General features: G+C 26.4%; 5 protein-coding genes across 5 annotated transcripts; 2 read left to right on the top strand and 3 right to left on the bottom strand.

Moving 5' to 3' along the window:
• The first annotated feature begins 2,312 nt into the window (after window positions 1-2,312).
• Window positions 2,313-5,980, top strand: LOC128951722 (zinc finger protein 160-like). The gene is made up of 7 exons (XM_054296985.1): window positions 2,313-3,446; window positions 3,535-4,087; window positions 4,162-4,551; window positions 4,613-5,133; window positions 5,191-5,425; window positions 5,502-5,701; window positions 5,788-5,980. Exons 1-7 carry the CDS (start codon window positions 2,478-2,480, stop codon window positions 5,794-5,796), a joined length of 2,877 nt encoding a protein of 958 aa, XP_054152960.1. The 5' UTR covers window positions 2,313-2,477; the 3' UTR covers window positions 5,797-5,980.
• Window positions 5,981-8,441: 2,461 nt separating this feature from the next.
• LOC128952188 (uncharacterized) lies at window positions 8,442-9,898 on the top strand. Its single transcript, XM_054297534.1, has 2 exons — window positions 8,442-8,866; window positions 9,222-9,898. The coding sequence occupies exons 1-2, from the start codon at window positions 8,692-8,694 to the stop codon at window positions 9,716-9,718; spliced, it is 672 nt and encodes a 223-aa protein (XP_054153509.1). The 5' UTR covers window positions 8,442-8,691; the 3' UTR covers window positions 9,719-9,898.
• Window positions 9,899-11,319: 1,421 nt separating this feature from the next.
• On the bottom strand, window positions 11,320-12,411 carry LOC128952183 (5'-deoxynucleotidase HDDC2-like). Its single transcript, XM_054297529.1, has 4 exons — window positions 12,346-12,411; window positions 12,075-12,282; window positions 11,765-11,962; window positions 11,320-11,678 (listed from the first exon to the last, which is right to left on the bottom strand). Exons 2-4 carry the CDS (start codon window positions 12,223-12,225, stop codon window positions 11,362-11,364), a joined length of 666 nt encoding a protein of 221 aa, XP_054153504.1. The 5' UTR covers window positions 12,226-12,282; window positions 12,346-12,411; the 3' UTR covers window positions 11,320-11,361.
• A 1,966-nt stretch (window positions 12,412-14,377) lies between these two features.
• On the bottom strand, window positions 14,378-15,030 carry LOC128966502 (uncharacterized). Its single transcript, XM_054313351.1, has 3 exons — window positions 14,836-15,030; window positions 14,584-14,781; window positions 14,378-14,422 (listed from the first exon to the last, which is right to left on the bottom strand). Exons 1-3 carry the CDS (start codon window positions 15,028-15,030, stop codon window positions 14,378-14,380), a joined length of 438 nt encoding a protein of 145 aa, XP_054169326.1.
• Window positions 15,031-17,523: 2,493 nt separating this feature from the next.
• Window positions 17,524-18,254, bottom strand: LOC128953045 (mite group 2 allergen Lep d 2-like). Its single transcript, XM_054298543.1, has 4 exons — window positions 18,133-18,254; window positions 17,968-18,069; window positions 17,740-17,909; window positions 17,524-17,651 (listed from the first exon to the last, which is right to left on the bottom strand). The coding sequence occupies exons 1-4, from the start codon at window positions 18,203-18,205 to the stop codon at window positions 17,568-17,570; spliced, it is 429 nt and encodes a 142-aa protein (XP_054154518.1). The 5' UTR covers window positions 18,206-18,254; the 3' UTR covers window positions 17,524-17,567.
• Between the last annotated feature and the right edge of the window lie 558 nt (window positions 18,255-18,812).

Below are 18,812 nucleotides of genomic sequence, written 5' to 3'. Positions count from 1 at the left end.
TTTATTAAATAAAAAAAGTTTATAAATATTTTTTAGTTTTACATAAATCTAAATTTTGATAACTCTTTGAAAAAATAAAATAATTTTGTTTTATTAAAATGATAGATAATATTTTCAAATGTCGTTTAATAGTTGTGGCACAGGTATGTCAAATATATTTATATAAATTTATAATATAAAGAAAGTTCAAATTCTTCCTATAAATAATTTTCTGTCACCTCTGGTCACACATACTATCAGTACAATACAGTACAGTCAGTGACACTATCAGAGCACTTGAATAACCTGATATTTTTGGGCAAATTATATAACCTTTTTTTTATGTATAAACACTTGTTTTTTTGGTTGTTTTTTTGGGCTGTTTTAAGTGTTTTATGCAAAATGAATTATTCAATTGTTGTTATTATTATTATCCTTTTGTCTACCGGTGCTTATTATGCCCGTGAAAAGACTTATATTAAAAATAGTGACAGTAAACTGGGGTCAAAGTCAGGTTAGTATTAATAGCAAAAATATATTATAAGCATATACTGTATTTTATGCAGAATTTTGTAAATAGTTTATAGTGTAAATCAAATTATAATTTAGCTCACAATTAAAACAAACTAACCTTAGATTAAAAAATTATAATATAATTTTAAAAAATAACAAATAATTATTATAAAACATAAAGTATAATATAATCAATATATATATAACAAATAATTGATAAATATTTTTGTTTAGCAAATAGTAAAAGCGAATTCCAGTATCTGAACCTACAGTCCCAACTTTATAACCTATTGTCACAGTTATATAATATAAAATCCCAATTGGTGTCAATGGATGGTCGCACGGATAGGGATCGCAATGACGACCGTATAGAGTATGAATTGAATCAGCTCTGGTACTCGTATTTTGCTCTACAGACTGAACTACAAAATATTTGGTCCCTTTCCAGGCGTACGGATCAAGACTTTCAACCATTTCAGTCAAAAATATACACTTTTCAGTCAAAAGTTAATGCAATTCAAACAGATTTAATTCAATTGCAACAGAGTCGACAAAATACTAAACTTACTTATAATGTCAATTACATACCATTATTGTTAATATAAGTAATAATTCATTAAATATAAAAATTATTATTATTAGAACATTACATGAATAATCAATATTTTTTGTAAATTAAAAAATTATATAATATTTAAGGAATTATATATATATATAATATTTTTAAAAAAAATATCTAACCATTTATTCAAGTGTAAACTTGAAAAAAATATTTGTTTCGGTTAAATATAATATAAACTATTAATTTAGCTAATTATTGGTGTTTTGGCCCACATATGGCATGGGTTTGAAAATATTCACTCAACTGTGAAAAAAATGTAATTTTACTAAACAATATATATATATATAATTTACTGTATTAACTAAAAACAGTCAAAAAATCATCTCTCATAATATACTACAATAGTTAATATATCATACAATTATTGTATAATACAGTAGCATATGATATTATATATATATATTTATATAACATAATATAATTTTCAGGTGTTTTGAACACTTACTTATATATTTACTGTATATTTCGTGAAAATTCAATATTATTGATGAACACTACACTGTAGTTATAAATATCTACTATTATTGATATTATGGGAAATTTATTATTTTTTAAAAGTTAAAATCATATATTTATTTATTGAGTGTCTCATAAGTTTAAATGTAAAAAATATTTTTTCATTTAATAGTCATCAATTAAATTGTTTTTTTTATTTGAATAAAATTATTTAAAACTATCTACAAAAATGCATTTTTTAGTAGACTTTGCCATAATATTTCTATTGGTTTGTACAATAAGTTTACTGTTTTGGATAATCTATATGTGCTGTCGTAATGAACAAATTGATTGCAAATTTGGTTTAAAACAAAATTTTACTAAATGTTTAAATAATTGTACCGATGGTGTTGTGTAATATGGCATAAATTATTAATTTTATTTTTTTTAAAAAAAACCTAATATTATTTATAAATATATGATATGCAAATATAAAAATTATGATTATAAAATTTTGTATCAAATTAAATCATATAAAAAATTGACATGCTATGGAAATTTGTAAAAATAAGCATGATAAAATTAAAATATAAATTATTTCAAATAATGTGCCAAAAATAATAGAAATTGACATAAGTAAATAGGACAAACATTTGGTACTATTATTCACATAAGTATATATATATTTTTTTAAATTATAAATACTGTAAGTTATAGTAAAAAATATAGCAATAAAAAGTATCAAATGTTTGTCATTATTGCCCAACATTTGATAGAAACCATTTGAAGTCCATATAAGCCATACATTGGATATTAATAACAAATAATTTAGTATTTTTCCAAAACAATCATAAAATCACAAAACATTTGATAAAATTACTTATCATTTGATTTATGTATGAATTGAAAACAATATTATTGACGACCAATGAATACCCGAAATACTCGGCGGACATCAGGTGTGGCCACTACTAGACGGAAAACACGGACAGCCGTACAATCTAATCAACAGTCGACAGCGGCTACACCCGTAGTCAGCACTGGCCGAGCGACCAGACAGAGTACACCGCGAGTGACGAGAGGCAAAAAAGTCACCGAATTTGTCGTTCAAGAAGTGGTCACTGAAGAGGCACCGGAACAGCAATACGAACCGCAAATAGACGAACAACTGTTGGATGAAGAAGTGCAAGAAGATGAACAACAACAACAAGATTGCAATACTATTGCAACACTACAAACACAATTACAACAACAGGAAGTGCTCGAAGAAGTGGTCGAAGAAGTGCAACAACAAGAAGAACCACAACAATATACAACAATTATCCAGATATACACCGACGGTGACCACAACTATGAAACTGGAAGTCACGAAATTATTCAACAGGCCATCGAAGCGGGCATTCTTACGGAAGGAGTTCAAGTTATTGGCGAACCAATCATTGGTGAGGCGACCACTTTGCCCGAAATGGACGATTTAACCAGTTATTGGACAATTGAAAAGAGTCAAATCGGCGACGGACGCGTCGATTATGTCTGCAAATGGATGTTATGCTCGTTTCGGACGACATCCGAGTGCTCGATGCGGAAGCACGCCATCAAACACCAGAAGCCATATCAATGTTCGTTCATCGGCTGCGGTGACCGTTTTGTCGACACTGAGGAACTGTTGCAACACTTTTCGGTCACTCATATGGACACAAATGCATTCAAGTGTACGTTTGCCGATTGCGAGGAACGGTTCAAAGATATCAAATCGTTGACCGACCATCGCGTGCAACACGTGTCGCACACCACACAACTTATCAAAGCTAATAAAGACTATAAAATTGGTGGACAAAGGAAGTCACAAAACGAAACTATTGCTAAACAACTGTTGGGTTTAAATAACGAAAATTTGGTATTAATTAAATTATTTGTAATATTATTGTATAATAATTTATAATTAATATTATTGTTTCTATGATTTATATTTATGATTGAAAAAGGAGACAACACTAGAAAGGGGAGAGATCTTAGTTTACGGTGGCTCTAGTAATGGACAGCCGTCAGCCATTTATGACAGATACAGAAGTAATGTACGAACTTCTTCGGTCATCAGATGTCCGATCGGTTCGTTAACCGACGATATTGTCGAAGGAAACGATAATTATGTGAAGTGTCGTTCAAATGACGGCAAATTCTGGTATAAATGTTTGTGGGATTACTGCGACTATGGAAATGTCAATGAGGGCATCATTAGGCGACACGTATTGAAACACGAGTTTCCACACAAATGCTCGTTTGATGGCTGCAGCAAAAGTTTTGCCACCTTATCGGAAATGGCTGAACACCGGTCAACTATTCATACGGGTCCCACTCCCTATAGATGCGATTGGCCGGACTGTAGCGACGCATTTGAGGCCTTAAAGCTATTAACTGAACACAAAACTAAACACTTGATGTCTGTGTCGGTTCCTTCAAAAAGTGCCGCAAATCGTGAGAAGAAACTGAAACCACCGCCGACTCCCAAACCATTTGTCTGTGACTTTGGAAAGTGTAGTAAGTTTTTTGGGATTTACACAAATATTTCATACAATTTTTTATCCATAATGTTAAACAACATCCATTTACAGACATGCATTACACAACTCAAGAGGAATTGAATGGACACAAACAAATACATTCCGGGGACCGACCATTCAAATGCCAGTATCCTGACTGTACTTTTGCTGCCAAATCCAAAGACAAACTACAAATACATCACTCGAGACACTCTAACATTAAACAGTTTCGTTGTCTTTGGCCGACTTGTGACAAAAGTTTTACAATTAGTGAACAACTTCGTAGACACAGAAAACTTCATACTAATAGAGAACAGTTTATCTGTGAGTTTACCGGTTGTGACATCGAGTTTACGAATGCCGACGAATTGGATAAACATCTTCGCCAACACATGGGTTTAGGCGATACAGACTTTACTACATTCACACCATTTGGCTTTAAATGCAATTTCGGTCTCTGCAGTGAGTAGTCATTTCCATAAATTTGTGATTTGATTTTTAAAATGTTGTTTTCATTGGAAAGAAATGCATTTTCAAACACAAGAAGAGCTTCAAAGGCATAGTCGATCCCATTGTGGCGAACGACTGTTTAAATGCGGTTACGAGAAGTGCTCGTATTCGGCCAAAACACTCGACAAGTTGACCGCACATCTGCGCTATCATTCTGGCGAAAGACCCTTCAAATGTGATTTCATTGGTTGTCATTTGGATTTTATTCAAAGCCATCACTTGGCCAGACATCGGAAGTCACATTTTGGTGGTGTTGGACAGCAAATGTCCATTAAAGATGACGAAAAACAATTGGATTGCGATTTCTGTGGTCAAGAGTTTCCAGACGATCAGACTTTAGAGTCGCACGACTGTCCAGAGAAGTCATTACAGGAAAGGTTGGAAAGTTGTGAAATAGTTGATAATAGTAATGATAGAAAACGGTCGCTAAGATCTGTTGAAGAAGAAGATGGAGATCAACTTAATGAAGAAACTATAACAGACGACAACCAGGTTATCAATGAAGAGCAGTCCAATACCATCAATGAGCCTAAGGTTTTCACATTAAAAATAAGTTTAAATTATTTGCTAACAATTTTCTGTAAATATCAGAAGCGAAAAATTACGCGAAGAAAAGCCACACAAATAAATGATGAATCGGTGGACAACAACTCGAAAGTAGTTAACTGTACGTTCGGTAAATGCCATTTCAAGTGCACCACAGAGGATGAGCTCAATGAGCACACAGAAAAGCTTCATTCAGGTGATCGTCCCTTTGTCTGCAATTTCAGTGATTGTACTTTTAAGACCAATAGAAAGGATAAACTAACGATACATACCAGACGTCGTACGTATTAATCATTTATTGTTATCTTATCTGTCATCTGATCTGATTTGTTATAATGTATATCTATTTTGTGTAGACACTGGTGACCGGCCCTACAAATGTGAATGGAATGGATGCGAACGTACGTTCATATCGAAAGACAATCTCAATCGACATAATTTAACCCATTTTCGGTCCAAATCGAAGACCGAATCAATTGATATGGAATTTAATCGAACACTTAGAGAGTTGGATGCTTTGCTACAAGACGCTGATGATATCGCACAGTCATCAGAGGTAACTAACTATTATTAATTGTATAATAATTTGAGAATTATAGTACCTGTAGAAGTAAATTGAATTGTTTTTATATCTTTTTTCAGGATATATAGTAACTAATAATATGATATTTATAGTCACGATCTGATGATGTCATCGTATACAACTACGACAACTAAAACAATCAGGTCTTAAGCTATATCATAATATAATCAAAATGTTATGTACAAAAAATGCTATTACCGATATGAAAGTTTATTTGTATATTTCCTAGTTTTTATCATATTATGCAACTTTTTAATTTTAATAATTTAATCATTTATTTATATATATATATACTTTACTGTTGTTCACTATTTTTATGTTATTTAAAATTACGGTACTTTTAGTAAATATTCATATCTTTAATTAAAACCCCAATATATCATATTATCTTTAGTTTATATTTAAAAAACTTCAATTTAGCAAAGATTTTAAAAATCATTTGTAATATATTACTGTCATTAATAATAAAGATTATTGAATATAATTCAATATTTTATTTCTCTTGTAATTTTAATAATGATTAAATTTATTGAAAAATTGTTTAGTGATATTTTGAATAAAAATATTACCAGTATAATTTGGTGTTAAAAAATGTGTTGTAAAGGGTATGTGTTTAGAAACAAACGTTAATTTATGAAAAACTTTTGGTCTCTTATTAGAAAATCTAATAAAATGTTTAACACATTTAGTAGTAATGTTTGTATTACAACTGAGAACTATTGATACAATTTGTGGACAATTTTTCAATAATTTCTTAACAATTGAGTCCGTTATGGGATATAAAAGTGGATTTAATGAAAATATTTTCAAATGTTTCAAATGAGTTAATTTAGATAAATGTTTTAGACATTTGTCACTTAATATACGATCAGATGACAAATGAATTGACTTTAATTGGGAAAAGCATTCGTGAATTGAGACCAAGTGTTGGTCACTCAGACATGATATCTGTAGCGCTAAATGAGTTAAATTGTTATTTAGTGAAACATTGTTAAAGAAGCCAACACTGTCTACATTGAAGTCCAAATTTGTATGCATTTTATATGCATTTAACTCCAGACTCTTGATCTTACATTCAGTTAATGAATTAAAATTAGATAATATATCAAAAATTTTTGTCGTTTGTAATAAATTATTAATACAATCGGTGGACAAATTTATCTCTAATTTAGTTAATTTACGACAACAAACACTTATCTGTTTGAGTCCTGAATCAATAAAATATTGTTTTTCGCTATTTTTATGTTTTATCGAAAGCGATAACTTCTTCAATAATGTAAATCTTGATAATTGTTTTAATGTTTCATTTAATTGATTATTATCCGATTTTTCTTGTAACTGAAAATCACTGGTATTTAATGTTAAATAAATTGTATGAATTTGATGACAATAGAGATCACAAAATTCACGAATTGTTTCATAACAGATACCGTAAGAGATATTTATTTCGGATAAATGTTTTAATTGAAGACTACTATCACTGTTTGTCGTCGAAACAAATGTCGACAAATAGTTATGCCATTGGAATCGATACGGATTGGCGTTGTATTGAAAACATGTCAGACTAGTGGTCGTCCTTAACAGACATCTCAACAATTGGTCTAATTCTTCGTAAGACAACACTTGATCTTCACTTGTATACCAAATGCACGATTCAAACGACAATCGCGTCAACCGATGACCAGCTAAGTCACCAAAACTGGTCATAGATTCACTGTTTAGACCACGAAATATACAGTTTTTGAATGAAATCTGTTGCAAATGTAGACAATTCTCTTGGATATCATTCAAGACTTGTTCATCAATTGGCAAACAATTGAACTCGAAGTGAATTCTTCGCAATAATTTAAACTTTTTGATCAGACAATTGATTAGTCTTAGACAGTGGTGTTTACGATAACGACCGCTAATGACAATCACATTATCACTGCTGTGATTGTCTCGATGGTCACCATTGTATGACAAGTGGTGACAACGAAATTCACTGATCACTAGAAATAGCTGACTGTTTGCCACAAGACATCGAAACTGACGGCTAACGCATTCAAGTCTTAGCCGATCACCGATTGACAGATAACTGAGTATCAGTTGAGACAAATCGTCACCAAATCTATCAAACGATTGTCTTATCATTATATTTAGTGACCAATTGTTTACCACTTCTTCTTATTCATTCAAACACATCATTTGAGTGACAGATAAATATAAACATATGTTTCAAATACTAAACCAAATATAACGTTATGTTTGTTATTCATAACATTTCCCCCAAAAATAATGTTTATTTGTAATACAATTATTGTATTTATAAGACATTACAGCTGTAATAACACATACAATGTATATGTTGTTTGCGTTTTACACTATTTTAGTACATATTTGTGTAGAGATGTCACCACATGTTTGGACAATATTTTGTAAGTCAATACCGGAAAACACGCCCCCAATAGATATTAGAGACCAAACACTACAATTCAAAGCGGGTTGGGTACGGGGTTTCATACGGATATTTAATTTATGTATAAAATTTATTTAATTAACTAATAATTTAATTATCATTTAATTAAATTTTGTTATTAAATTAACTATTTTACTGTTAAGATATTATAATTAGTAATTTATTGCATGTTTTATGTAAATTATATAATTTATTATTAAATTATTGGATATTTTAATGTAAAATAATTGTTATATGAATGACATATCTATTGCAACTAAACTGATCCCTAGATTTGTTGTACATTAAAGTAAGTGTTGTGTTATTGAACTATCTGTTAGCCTAACAGTGCAGTCACTGGCAGTAATACCTGAGCGTGAGATACATAAGCGTATAACTGTTTGAACACACATTTTGTCCGGCATTTGACAGTCAATTACTTGACATCCAAATAGTGTTGTTGTTGTTGTTGTCAATTGGTTTTATTATCGGAGCTCAAGACTTAACCCATCAGACCATTGACGCGATGTCGCAATCAAAGGGTGTGCTGACCACTGACCAACAGCTCATATATCTGAGCCAATGGTTTGCCGAGATGTCTGAACTGCAGACACAAGACTTCATGAAGTGTTTGGTCAATAAGTATAGCAATTCGGGCCAATTGACAGACACCGCACTCATCAATGGTTTCCAACATTTCGGTAATAATTTGTTTTTATTTGATCACCAGATTAGGTCATATCAGGGGTGTGTATGCTATCTAACTGTCACCCCATTTATAGTCAGTGATAACCCAATTACATGATTATTATTCGCTGATAAATACAGCTATAACTTGTAGTGATGAGACCTAACGGTGCAATCGATAAGATCAGACACCACACGATCTACCGGTTCACTCATTATATATGTTATATTATAATAGCAATTAATTATTGCAAAAAAAATATTTTTATAATTAACACAACTTTACTATAACTATACAATTTTGCACAATAGCTTAGTTTAATTTATTTTGCAAATTAAATGATAGTTTATTTTTGAATGTACGAACAGGTATGTCGGACAGACCGGCCTCGATATTTCAGTGCCGAATCAAACTGTTTAATGAATGGTTCGCTCAATGGAGTGATGAGGAAAAGGCCGAACTATTGGTACGTTTGCGTAACATTAACTCGACATTCATGGATGAGTTTCAGGCCAATCTTGACCTGACTCACGGGGCCGGCGGTGGTGGCGACACAGATAACGCGACCGACGATCAGCATATAAATCATCAGCACATGAATGAAAACATCGACGACGACAGCAAAACAGCGAACGAACAGTTGGCACTCAATGGTCGAGTGGATGGTACCGATGAGGAAATTACAGAGTCCAGCATTAGTCCCGACAGTGACGCCAAACTCAGTAGCAGTGATGACTACCCGTCCCCCGATAATCAACAAGAGGCCGATGAAGAGGTCATGGATTATGTTGTTAAGACAGCTACTGATGAATCGGTTATCAATAATAATGTAATTACCGAGTCATCAGCTGAAGTCTGCGGTTAATCGCACCGTTAGATTTAAGTTTAGTATTTGGGCCATATCTTTGTAGACTAAAATTGTTTGAAAACACACATTGTTTTTGCAAATTTAATTCCTACTCAAAATCATCTTTATATACGAATTTATTTTTTCATTCTTACAATTATTTGAATTATTTTTATATTTATATAATTGCTATTATTATTATTATTTTGTTATTATTTTTATTTAATTATTATTTTAATGTGATATTCAACTAATTGTTTTTCCATTTTATTAATTTAGACTTTTATTTTTTTAATATAACTATCTTTTAATATATAAATATAAATATTTCAGTTAATCATAAGATAATTGTTGACTTGAAGGACAACCTGTTTTCTCTAAATAATTTTTAAAGTTTGATAAATTTTTTACTATATAGACGTGATTTTAACAAACTTTTAAACTAATATTACCAATCAATATAATCAAGCAATATATTAATTAATCAAAATGTGTGCTAATTATAATTTAAAATTATAATTGCTTTTTTCACACAAAACATTTTCATATCTTTGTGACTAAAATAATATTTTATACTTTTTTTTAAATATATTCATATTTAATGAAAGCTTGCATTAAAAAAATGCATTATTTGTGGCAAATTATTTGTTTTATCATTTGTATTGTACTAAGAAAAGTGGTCATAATTAATAATTAGTTAAATATTTTTATTTATTACATTACAATAATTCAATACATTAATACAATACATTTTGTTGTTTTTTGTTAGTGTTATAATTTAATTGAGATTATAAATGTATACATTTTGTCGTGAATTGGTTTCTATTATATAATTTAGTTAATTATATTTTATTATTTTTAGACTAATACTGTACTATAAGCAAACATTTGACAAACCAGTCAATTGTATAATAACCTTACCGTAAATGGTTGTTAATTTGATAAATAACAGCTATCGGTATAATTAATTAATACAATTAATTAACTGAAAAATTTTAGTTCATAATTATATGCAGCAAATATTGTAATTTTTAGTATTTACCGTAATTATTATTATTATTAAATTTGTAATAAAAAATAATTTATTATTAATAATGTGCGTGCTTTTAGTTATTTAATAATTGTATAATATAAAAAAATTTAAAAATGATATTTTAAGCTAAAGTAATTTGAATTTGATGATTTAATTTTTGCATTTTTATTTATTAATTATAGTATATTTTTATCGTGTATTATACAAATTTGTTAATATTTGTATTAACAAATCTATTTGAAAATCTATTATTTTAATTTGTTTAAAATGTGAATAATACTGAACTTATAGATGAGTATCTAATTTATAATAATAAAAGAATATATAGAAAACATATAATTTTCACAAAATTAACAAAATATTTTTAGTATCAAATTATAATATTAATCCTAATTTATACAAAATATTCATTTATATATATATATATACTGTATATATATTAATTCAAATAAGCATATTTTAATTACCGGTAAAATCACTAAAAAAATTATATTTATAAGTTATATATTATTATTGAAATTTGTTGATTAATTTTATAAAAAAAATTTGCACTAAAGTTTTTTTTAAAGTATTGTCAATACCCCTATTGCCGGTTCAATAATTACCGTTAATATAGGACTCACAGATCTTATATACAATTATTGGTTTCATTATTGGTATTTGCGTTAACTTTAGACCAGAACTCGTCTCTTGTTTTGTTTAATTCGTCTATCATTTGGAGTAATTGTTTGGTAAAGATCTTTCCATTTGCGTTGTCGAAGAACTCTTGAAATCGGATGATCCGTCCTTTTGTCTCGTATTCGCTTCTTTCGTATTGATATCCCTGAAGCATAACATCGAAACGATCAAACTCTTTGACTATTATCGCTTCGCGTGACTCTTGTTTCTCATATTCATCAAAGAGATCCTTAAACTCTTTGGAACTCTTTGACGGAAGTAATGACACTATTATTAGTTCAAATACAATAAAAAAACAAATTATAAAAAATATATTTTTGTTGTATGAATCAACTGATTCATGGATGATATACCCAAATAATCCATGGCTTCGTACTCTCGTCGATGTTTCTCTTCGACAGGTATGCCGTCGTAAGGAGTGATATCTCCCACAAGACATTCGGCCATATCGTGAATGATTGTCATCCGTAGCAATCGATTGCGGTCTATGACCTCATCGGGACTATCGCTTTGGTATAGCATTGCCATTACGGCCATTCGGTACATATGACCTATCAATGGTTGTGATTAATAACAAYAACAAAAATTAGGTCAATGCCATAACAATCACCTTGATCATAAATATTTAACGTATTAATCTATGATATATAATCTATGCCATACCGGCCACAGTCTCTGGTTTGTTGACATCCCTGTCCTTAAATCCTTTGCGGTCTAAATGTTTCAGTTTCTCGATTTCGCACAAAAATTGCAATAAATTAATGCTTTCATTGCACGCATTGGTTGTTATCTTTTGTACGACCGGTTCCGACATTTGTCTACCGATAATAGTGGTCACCAAATGTTTTTTGTTATTAAACTGTTGTAAAACCTATTGACGGCAAACAAACAAATAAATAAATACTGTTTTACTAAATAATTAGTTAATAATTACAGTATAATAATAATAGCGACGAATAACTGTTAAATCAAATTAATGATTGATTTTTATTTATTTTTTTGAATTTTTTACAACAAATATTAAAATTATTGAATATTACTCTACAGTACTGTATATATTGAATGTTAATATTCTTAATATTATTTTAATGTTTTTTATACAGATATTATGTGTTTTTAAAAATAAAATTTTTATAAATTTAGCACAAAAATTAGTGACATTAAATTGTTATTTATTTTTTTTGAATAATTATAATATATATGACAATTCAATTTTAATTTAATATTGTTTTTTTATTAATAAATAATTATAATTTTTTAAAAATTAATTTTATTATTAAAAGGCTAATAATATTACGTTATTTATTTTGAAATTTAACTTTCAAATAATTATGTTTTTAGGCGCAATTTTTTGAATTTATTTAAAATCTATTTAAAATAAATATTCAAACAAAATTAACATGGTAAATCAACATTAATGCAAAAATTTAGTTTTTTCAAATAAAATAAATTATATAATATTTATTTATTATGTAGTTTATACATGTAGTAATAATAAAGTTGTATTAATATTATAATTTGTAAAATTTTAAATAACAAAAGTATTTGTTATTAGTTTTTTAAATTTTTAATCTTTTTTATCACTAACTCTTTCATCATTGACTTTGTGTATCTTCATTGCACTCTTAATGCATTCCTGTATTAATAATATACAGTATAAGAATATATTAATAGCTATAATATAGTAAAATAGTTGGACAACATTTATATGTATAGAATATATTTTAAGATAAATTTTTCATTTTGCTATAGTATTTATATTTCAAAATAATAATCTAAACTAAACTTATGTCTAATTAAAAAAAACATATATTAGATAATAGTATTAAATATAACATTTACATCACGTGTCTTATAAAATGTTTCTTATTGTTGTTTAAATTGAATCCAAATTAAATTACTATTTAAATGATAACATTGTCTATAATTTTTGCTACACATTTGCATTACAATGCGTTTATCTTCATTAGTGATAATCCCACTGTATTTGGACGACTCATCCAATGTACTATTGAGACATTGATTTTCCACTTCATTTAACTATAAAATTATTTTTAAAAAAAAGTTTAATAAATTAAGCTAGATGAAAAATCAAAATTATTCTAACATAACGAAAAAAATAGTTATGAATGTTATTTACCTGTAATCGTAAGTTTTCAATATGTTTATCCATTGTTTGTCACAGTTTCGCCAATTTGTTAACATTTCACTGTTTATGTTATTATAATCGCAGGTCTTTTCTAGAATTTGTTGTTTGAGTTGTTTATAATAATAATAATTAGTATTATTGGCAAAACTTTTTGCTACAAATATGACAATTATTATCGTTAAAATTATCTCAAATAATTTATACATTATTAATAATAACATATATAATTATTACTTATAATTTCAAAAAAAAAGTTTTATTTATTATTAGGTTATATAAAATAATATAGAATTTAAAAATTGATTTTTTATTTTAATTCAACAAATATAATATAATGTGAATATGACTATTGAATCAATACTGGTATAAATTACTGTATTTACATTGTAATTAATAATATTATTTAGTCAATATGTCGATAAAATATATTTAAATAATTTTAATATATCAAAAAATAATTAAACAATTAAAAGTGTTTACAATATAATTATCACATCAATTTATAAATATTATTATTATATCAGTTATCATGATATTATGATCATAATATTATTATAGTCAATTAATTAATTAATTACAAATTATAATTATAATTGTATTAACAATAATAAATGTTAGACAATAGAATATATTTAATCGTGAATTATAATTAGTGAAAATTTTTAATAAATTTATTCAAACAAAATTAAAAATTAAAAAACACACTTTTATAATAATTTTGTAAAATATCTATAATAATATTTATTGTTATCAATAATACCAAACAGAGGATTAGGTAAACAAATCCATAATATCTCTTAATAAAGTAATTTATTTTTCAGACATTTTCCTCTGCCATCATCAGTGCATTTCTAACACATGTCTATATTATATAGAATTATAGTTTTTATTTGAATCAAATAATTAACAAATAGATTAGACAATGGTTTTAAATATGTAGATTAATGTTAAGCATTACTGTATTATTTGTATTAATGCTTAACTAAATTAATTGTTAATAATATAAATATAATTTATAATTACCTGACGTTGTTTAAACATAACAGTCCTTTGTTCAAAATACTGATCATAAACTGAATCTATAGTTATTTGAAGGCACTGTTTATAACTTGAACTACAAGTGACCAGAATTTTATTTTTGGCCGCATTTGTGGCGATTCCCTTGTATTGGGATAAATCATCGGTTGATTTTTCAAGACATTGTTTTTTCGTATTATTAAACTAAAAATACAAACAATTAATAAGTAGATAATCAATGTATATGTTTGAAAAAACCTGTTGACTATACGACAATCGGTGCTCTTTTATCAGTTCATCCCATTGTTTATTGCAATCCAACAATTTTGTAATCATTTCATCTGTGATTGTATTGAAATCGCATATCTTTTCTCGCGTTTGGTTTTCAAACCCTTCAATAAGTTGCCAATAATTTTCACGGACAGTATTATTTTTGGCCAAAATGATTGCCATAAATAAACTAATTATTAGTAAATTAATTGCAATAAATTTACTCATAGTTTATAATTATTTAATATAATTAATAAATTAGAAAATTTTATAAATAAAAACATTAACAACTATTTTTTCAGACTTACTATTTTATACAAATGACAGCTACAACTGTATCAATAAGATCTGTAATAATATTTTAATTTATGTTAAAATGATTTTTGAAAAACTGTCAATCATTTAGAAATTTTTATTAATCTATTTTTTATTATATTTTTAAAATAAACAAATAGAATATAGAAATAAACAAATAGACAAATATTTCATAGTATTTAATACATAGACAGCTGCTTTATATAATATATTTTGTATTTTTAAAAATATTAATATTTAATACCTTAGTAGTAATCTATAGTTTATACTGTATAAATATAAAGCAATAACATATGTAATCACAAATTTTTTCTATAGTTATTTATATATCAACAATTATAAATTGTTAGGAAAATAAATATTTAATGTAAATTGTAGAAGTTCAAATAATAGTTTATAAAGCTATTAAAAATAATTTAAACAATTATTTGTACATTTTTGGTATATTTGTAATAATTTCTACTAATTTGTAATAATAGTTAGGTTTATAATATATTTATAACAAAATGTTTTGAATTTTGTGATTTAACTTTAAATATTTTCTTAATCATATCCAATACATTCCTATAATTCCTGTAATATAAAAATAGTCGGTATTAGTGAATAATAAAATATATATTAATATAGAAATACATTTTTCAAACAAATTTTGGAAAAATTGTTTTTTGGAATATATATGTCTGTGTGTCTGTACTTATACTAATAAATGACTGGTGTATAAACAACATGAAAGTAATTAAAAGTATATTAATTTTTATTAAATCAGTTAATAAAACATTGTTAATTAATAACACGTTAAACAAACTAATTGATTTTTTTTCATGAAGATTGCTGAATAAAAATAAAAATATTTAATTAAAATTATCATTATAGAATCTATTTATTGTTATTGCAATCATTATAAAATTATTATAAAATATCAAAAATAAAATATAAATTAATGTTATTTATTTTACATTAATTTAACTTTAAATGTTATTTATGTTATTAATTTATTTAATTTATAATATATTTAAAAATATATATAATTAATTTATTAAAATAATTATTTTCACAATCTATAGCTATTGTTTAGCAGTTAAATCTTTGTTAAATTGTTACTATAAAATCAGTATATTTTAAAATTAAAGATAAAAAATTGTTATTTTTCTGTATACAAACTTTTGACAACGACTACAAACTACTAGATTATAGCTTAACTTATCTAACAAAACGATATAAATGAAATATAACTACTATTAAAAAACCGTTTATTATTAATTTTTGTGGTTTATTTTTATTAGTTTCAAGATCAGTATTTATAAGTAGATTAATTTATTTAAAGATTTTCACTATAATATAATAATATCTATTTAATATTTCAATTAAAATAATACAATTTAGATTATTATTAATATATTTTTTATTTAATTTTCAATTGTCTTTATCTTTAACTTCTTCATCGCTTTCTTTTGGTATTTTCAATGTATTTCTAATGCAATCCTATAATATAAAATTTTTCAATATTACAATAATAACAATTATTATTATTTTTATGATAAAATATTTGAAACAAATATACTAATATTTGATAAAATAAAAACCTGTTGTTGTTTGAAAGCAATATTGAATTTTGAACCAAATTGTTTAAAAACTTTTGTTATATTATAACACTTGTTGTAACTGTGACTACATGTCTCAACTAACTTATATTTGGCTTCAATTATTTTGATTGACTTATATTTGGACTCAATCTCAATGATTGAATTATTACGACATTGCTTTTCCAATTGATCTAGCTAGATTTATAGTGATTAAATATACAAATATATTATCTTAAATTAAATTAATAGCTATTATCTAACCTGTAATCTGTATTCATCATAAATATCATCCGATAATTGATAGCAGTCCATCATATTTGTAATCATTTCATCGGTGATAGTATTATAATCGCATATTTTTTCTTGTATTTGAGATCTAAAGTTGTAAAAATTATTACCTTTACTATCATTACCTAAAATATTTGCTACAAACGAGCAAATAATGATTAATTTTATTTTAATTGATTTACACATTTGTATAATTTAATAACTATCAATATTTAATAATATGATCATTCATCAAGTACAACTGTTAATCACTAAAAAAATTTATAAATTTTAAAAATAACAATAATTATTTTAACAGTATTTATAAGAAATTAGAAAAATATACTGTTTATTATTGAATTTATTCAATATGTTTAAAAAATCAACATTAAACTTATTATAACATTTTTAATGCATTGATTTATTAAACAAATAAATTGACTAAAAAACTAATTTTCGTACACATTTCAATAAATATACAATTATTTAAAATTGCAAATATTAATATTTTTAATTAATATTTTTATTTATTGTTAATTTTATTAAATTAAACATTTAATCTTTGATATCACCATGGACAATTCCGCAAACCAGATCACCATTTTCACCTTTAAGTCTGGCAGTAACATCGGCTTCAATCTTTAATAAATGTAAAAAAATAATTCATTTACAGCTTAGTTATTAATTAAAAAATAATAATAATAACTATTTATATTAAGATACTAACGGTGGGTGCGTTTTTGGGAATAGTGGCTTTGTATTTAAGTGTAACTGTATCTCCCTTTTTGACCGGACACGGCATGTGGTTACAGGCATTTTTATCAACACCGGGCACTGGGACCTCTATATCACCAACTTTTGCTACTAAATCGATCTCAGCTTTTTGAGAGTTCTGGTCTATACATACCATACATATGTCAAATGTAATAAAAAAAATGTGAGAATCAGTACTTACTGGCGATGAACTCAATGGTAATAGTGATCTCCTGTCCCTTATGTAAAGTACATGGATTTGTGGTGCATCCGGTAATCTCAAAATCAGTTACCTCATGATGACCTTAATATTAGAAATAATAATTATTATTTTTAATTATTTTAAAGTAAAATTAATATCTTATACCGCAATCCTTGTAGGGAATGCCTTTTGAAGCTACCAGTGCTACCAACAGAGATAAGCAAACAAATCGCAACATTTTGTGTTAAGTTGTCTAAAAGTTTAAAATTAATAGACTATTTTACAACTAATTTGAAAATATCGAAAAATTTGTTTACTATTTATATACAATAATTATATGGTAACATTTGCTTAAAAATACACCATGATAAAATATGAAAATTTAAATTGTCTAAATTTGTTTTTAATTCAATTCAAATGTACATTAATATAATGTAGTACTTTATTAGCTTATTTAATATGATATCTAATCAAATGTTATAATTAGTTAAATATATACATTGATTATTGTTCAAATTTGATATTGTTGTTTTTTAATTAAGATATATTTTGCAAAATCGACAAAAAATTTTTTTAACGGAGTTAGATAAATGAATTAAAGGTATTTCTGATGATAACAATAAAGATAAACATAATATAAGTTTTATTTAAGTAAATTAAAAACAATTAATTCTAGATTATTATTAATAAATTGAATATGTTCGGGGTAATGCTAATATAATTGACACACTTTTTATAATTAGTTAATTATTTAAAATAATTTATATATTTAGAATTGATTATCAATGTTAACATTACTCTCTGGCGCACTGACCGTCAGGTTAAGGTATCGGCTGTTTGCATGT

The sequence above is a fragment of the Oppia nitens genome, unplaced genomic scaffold (genome assembly GCF_028296485.1).
Source record: "Oppia nitens isolate AA-2021 unplaced genomic scaffold, nextdenovo-longstitch-racon4-pilon3 scaffold1_pilon_pilon_pilon, whole genome shotgun sequence".
Taxonomy (NCBI): domain Eukaryota; kingdom Metazoa; phylum Arthropoda; class Arachnida; order Sarcoptiformes; family Oppiidae; genus Oppia; species Oppia nitens.
The sequence above is the reverse complement of the archived record's forward strand: the minus strand, read 5'-3'. Positions and strand labels throughout refer to the sequence as shown.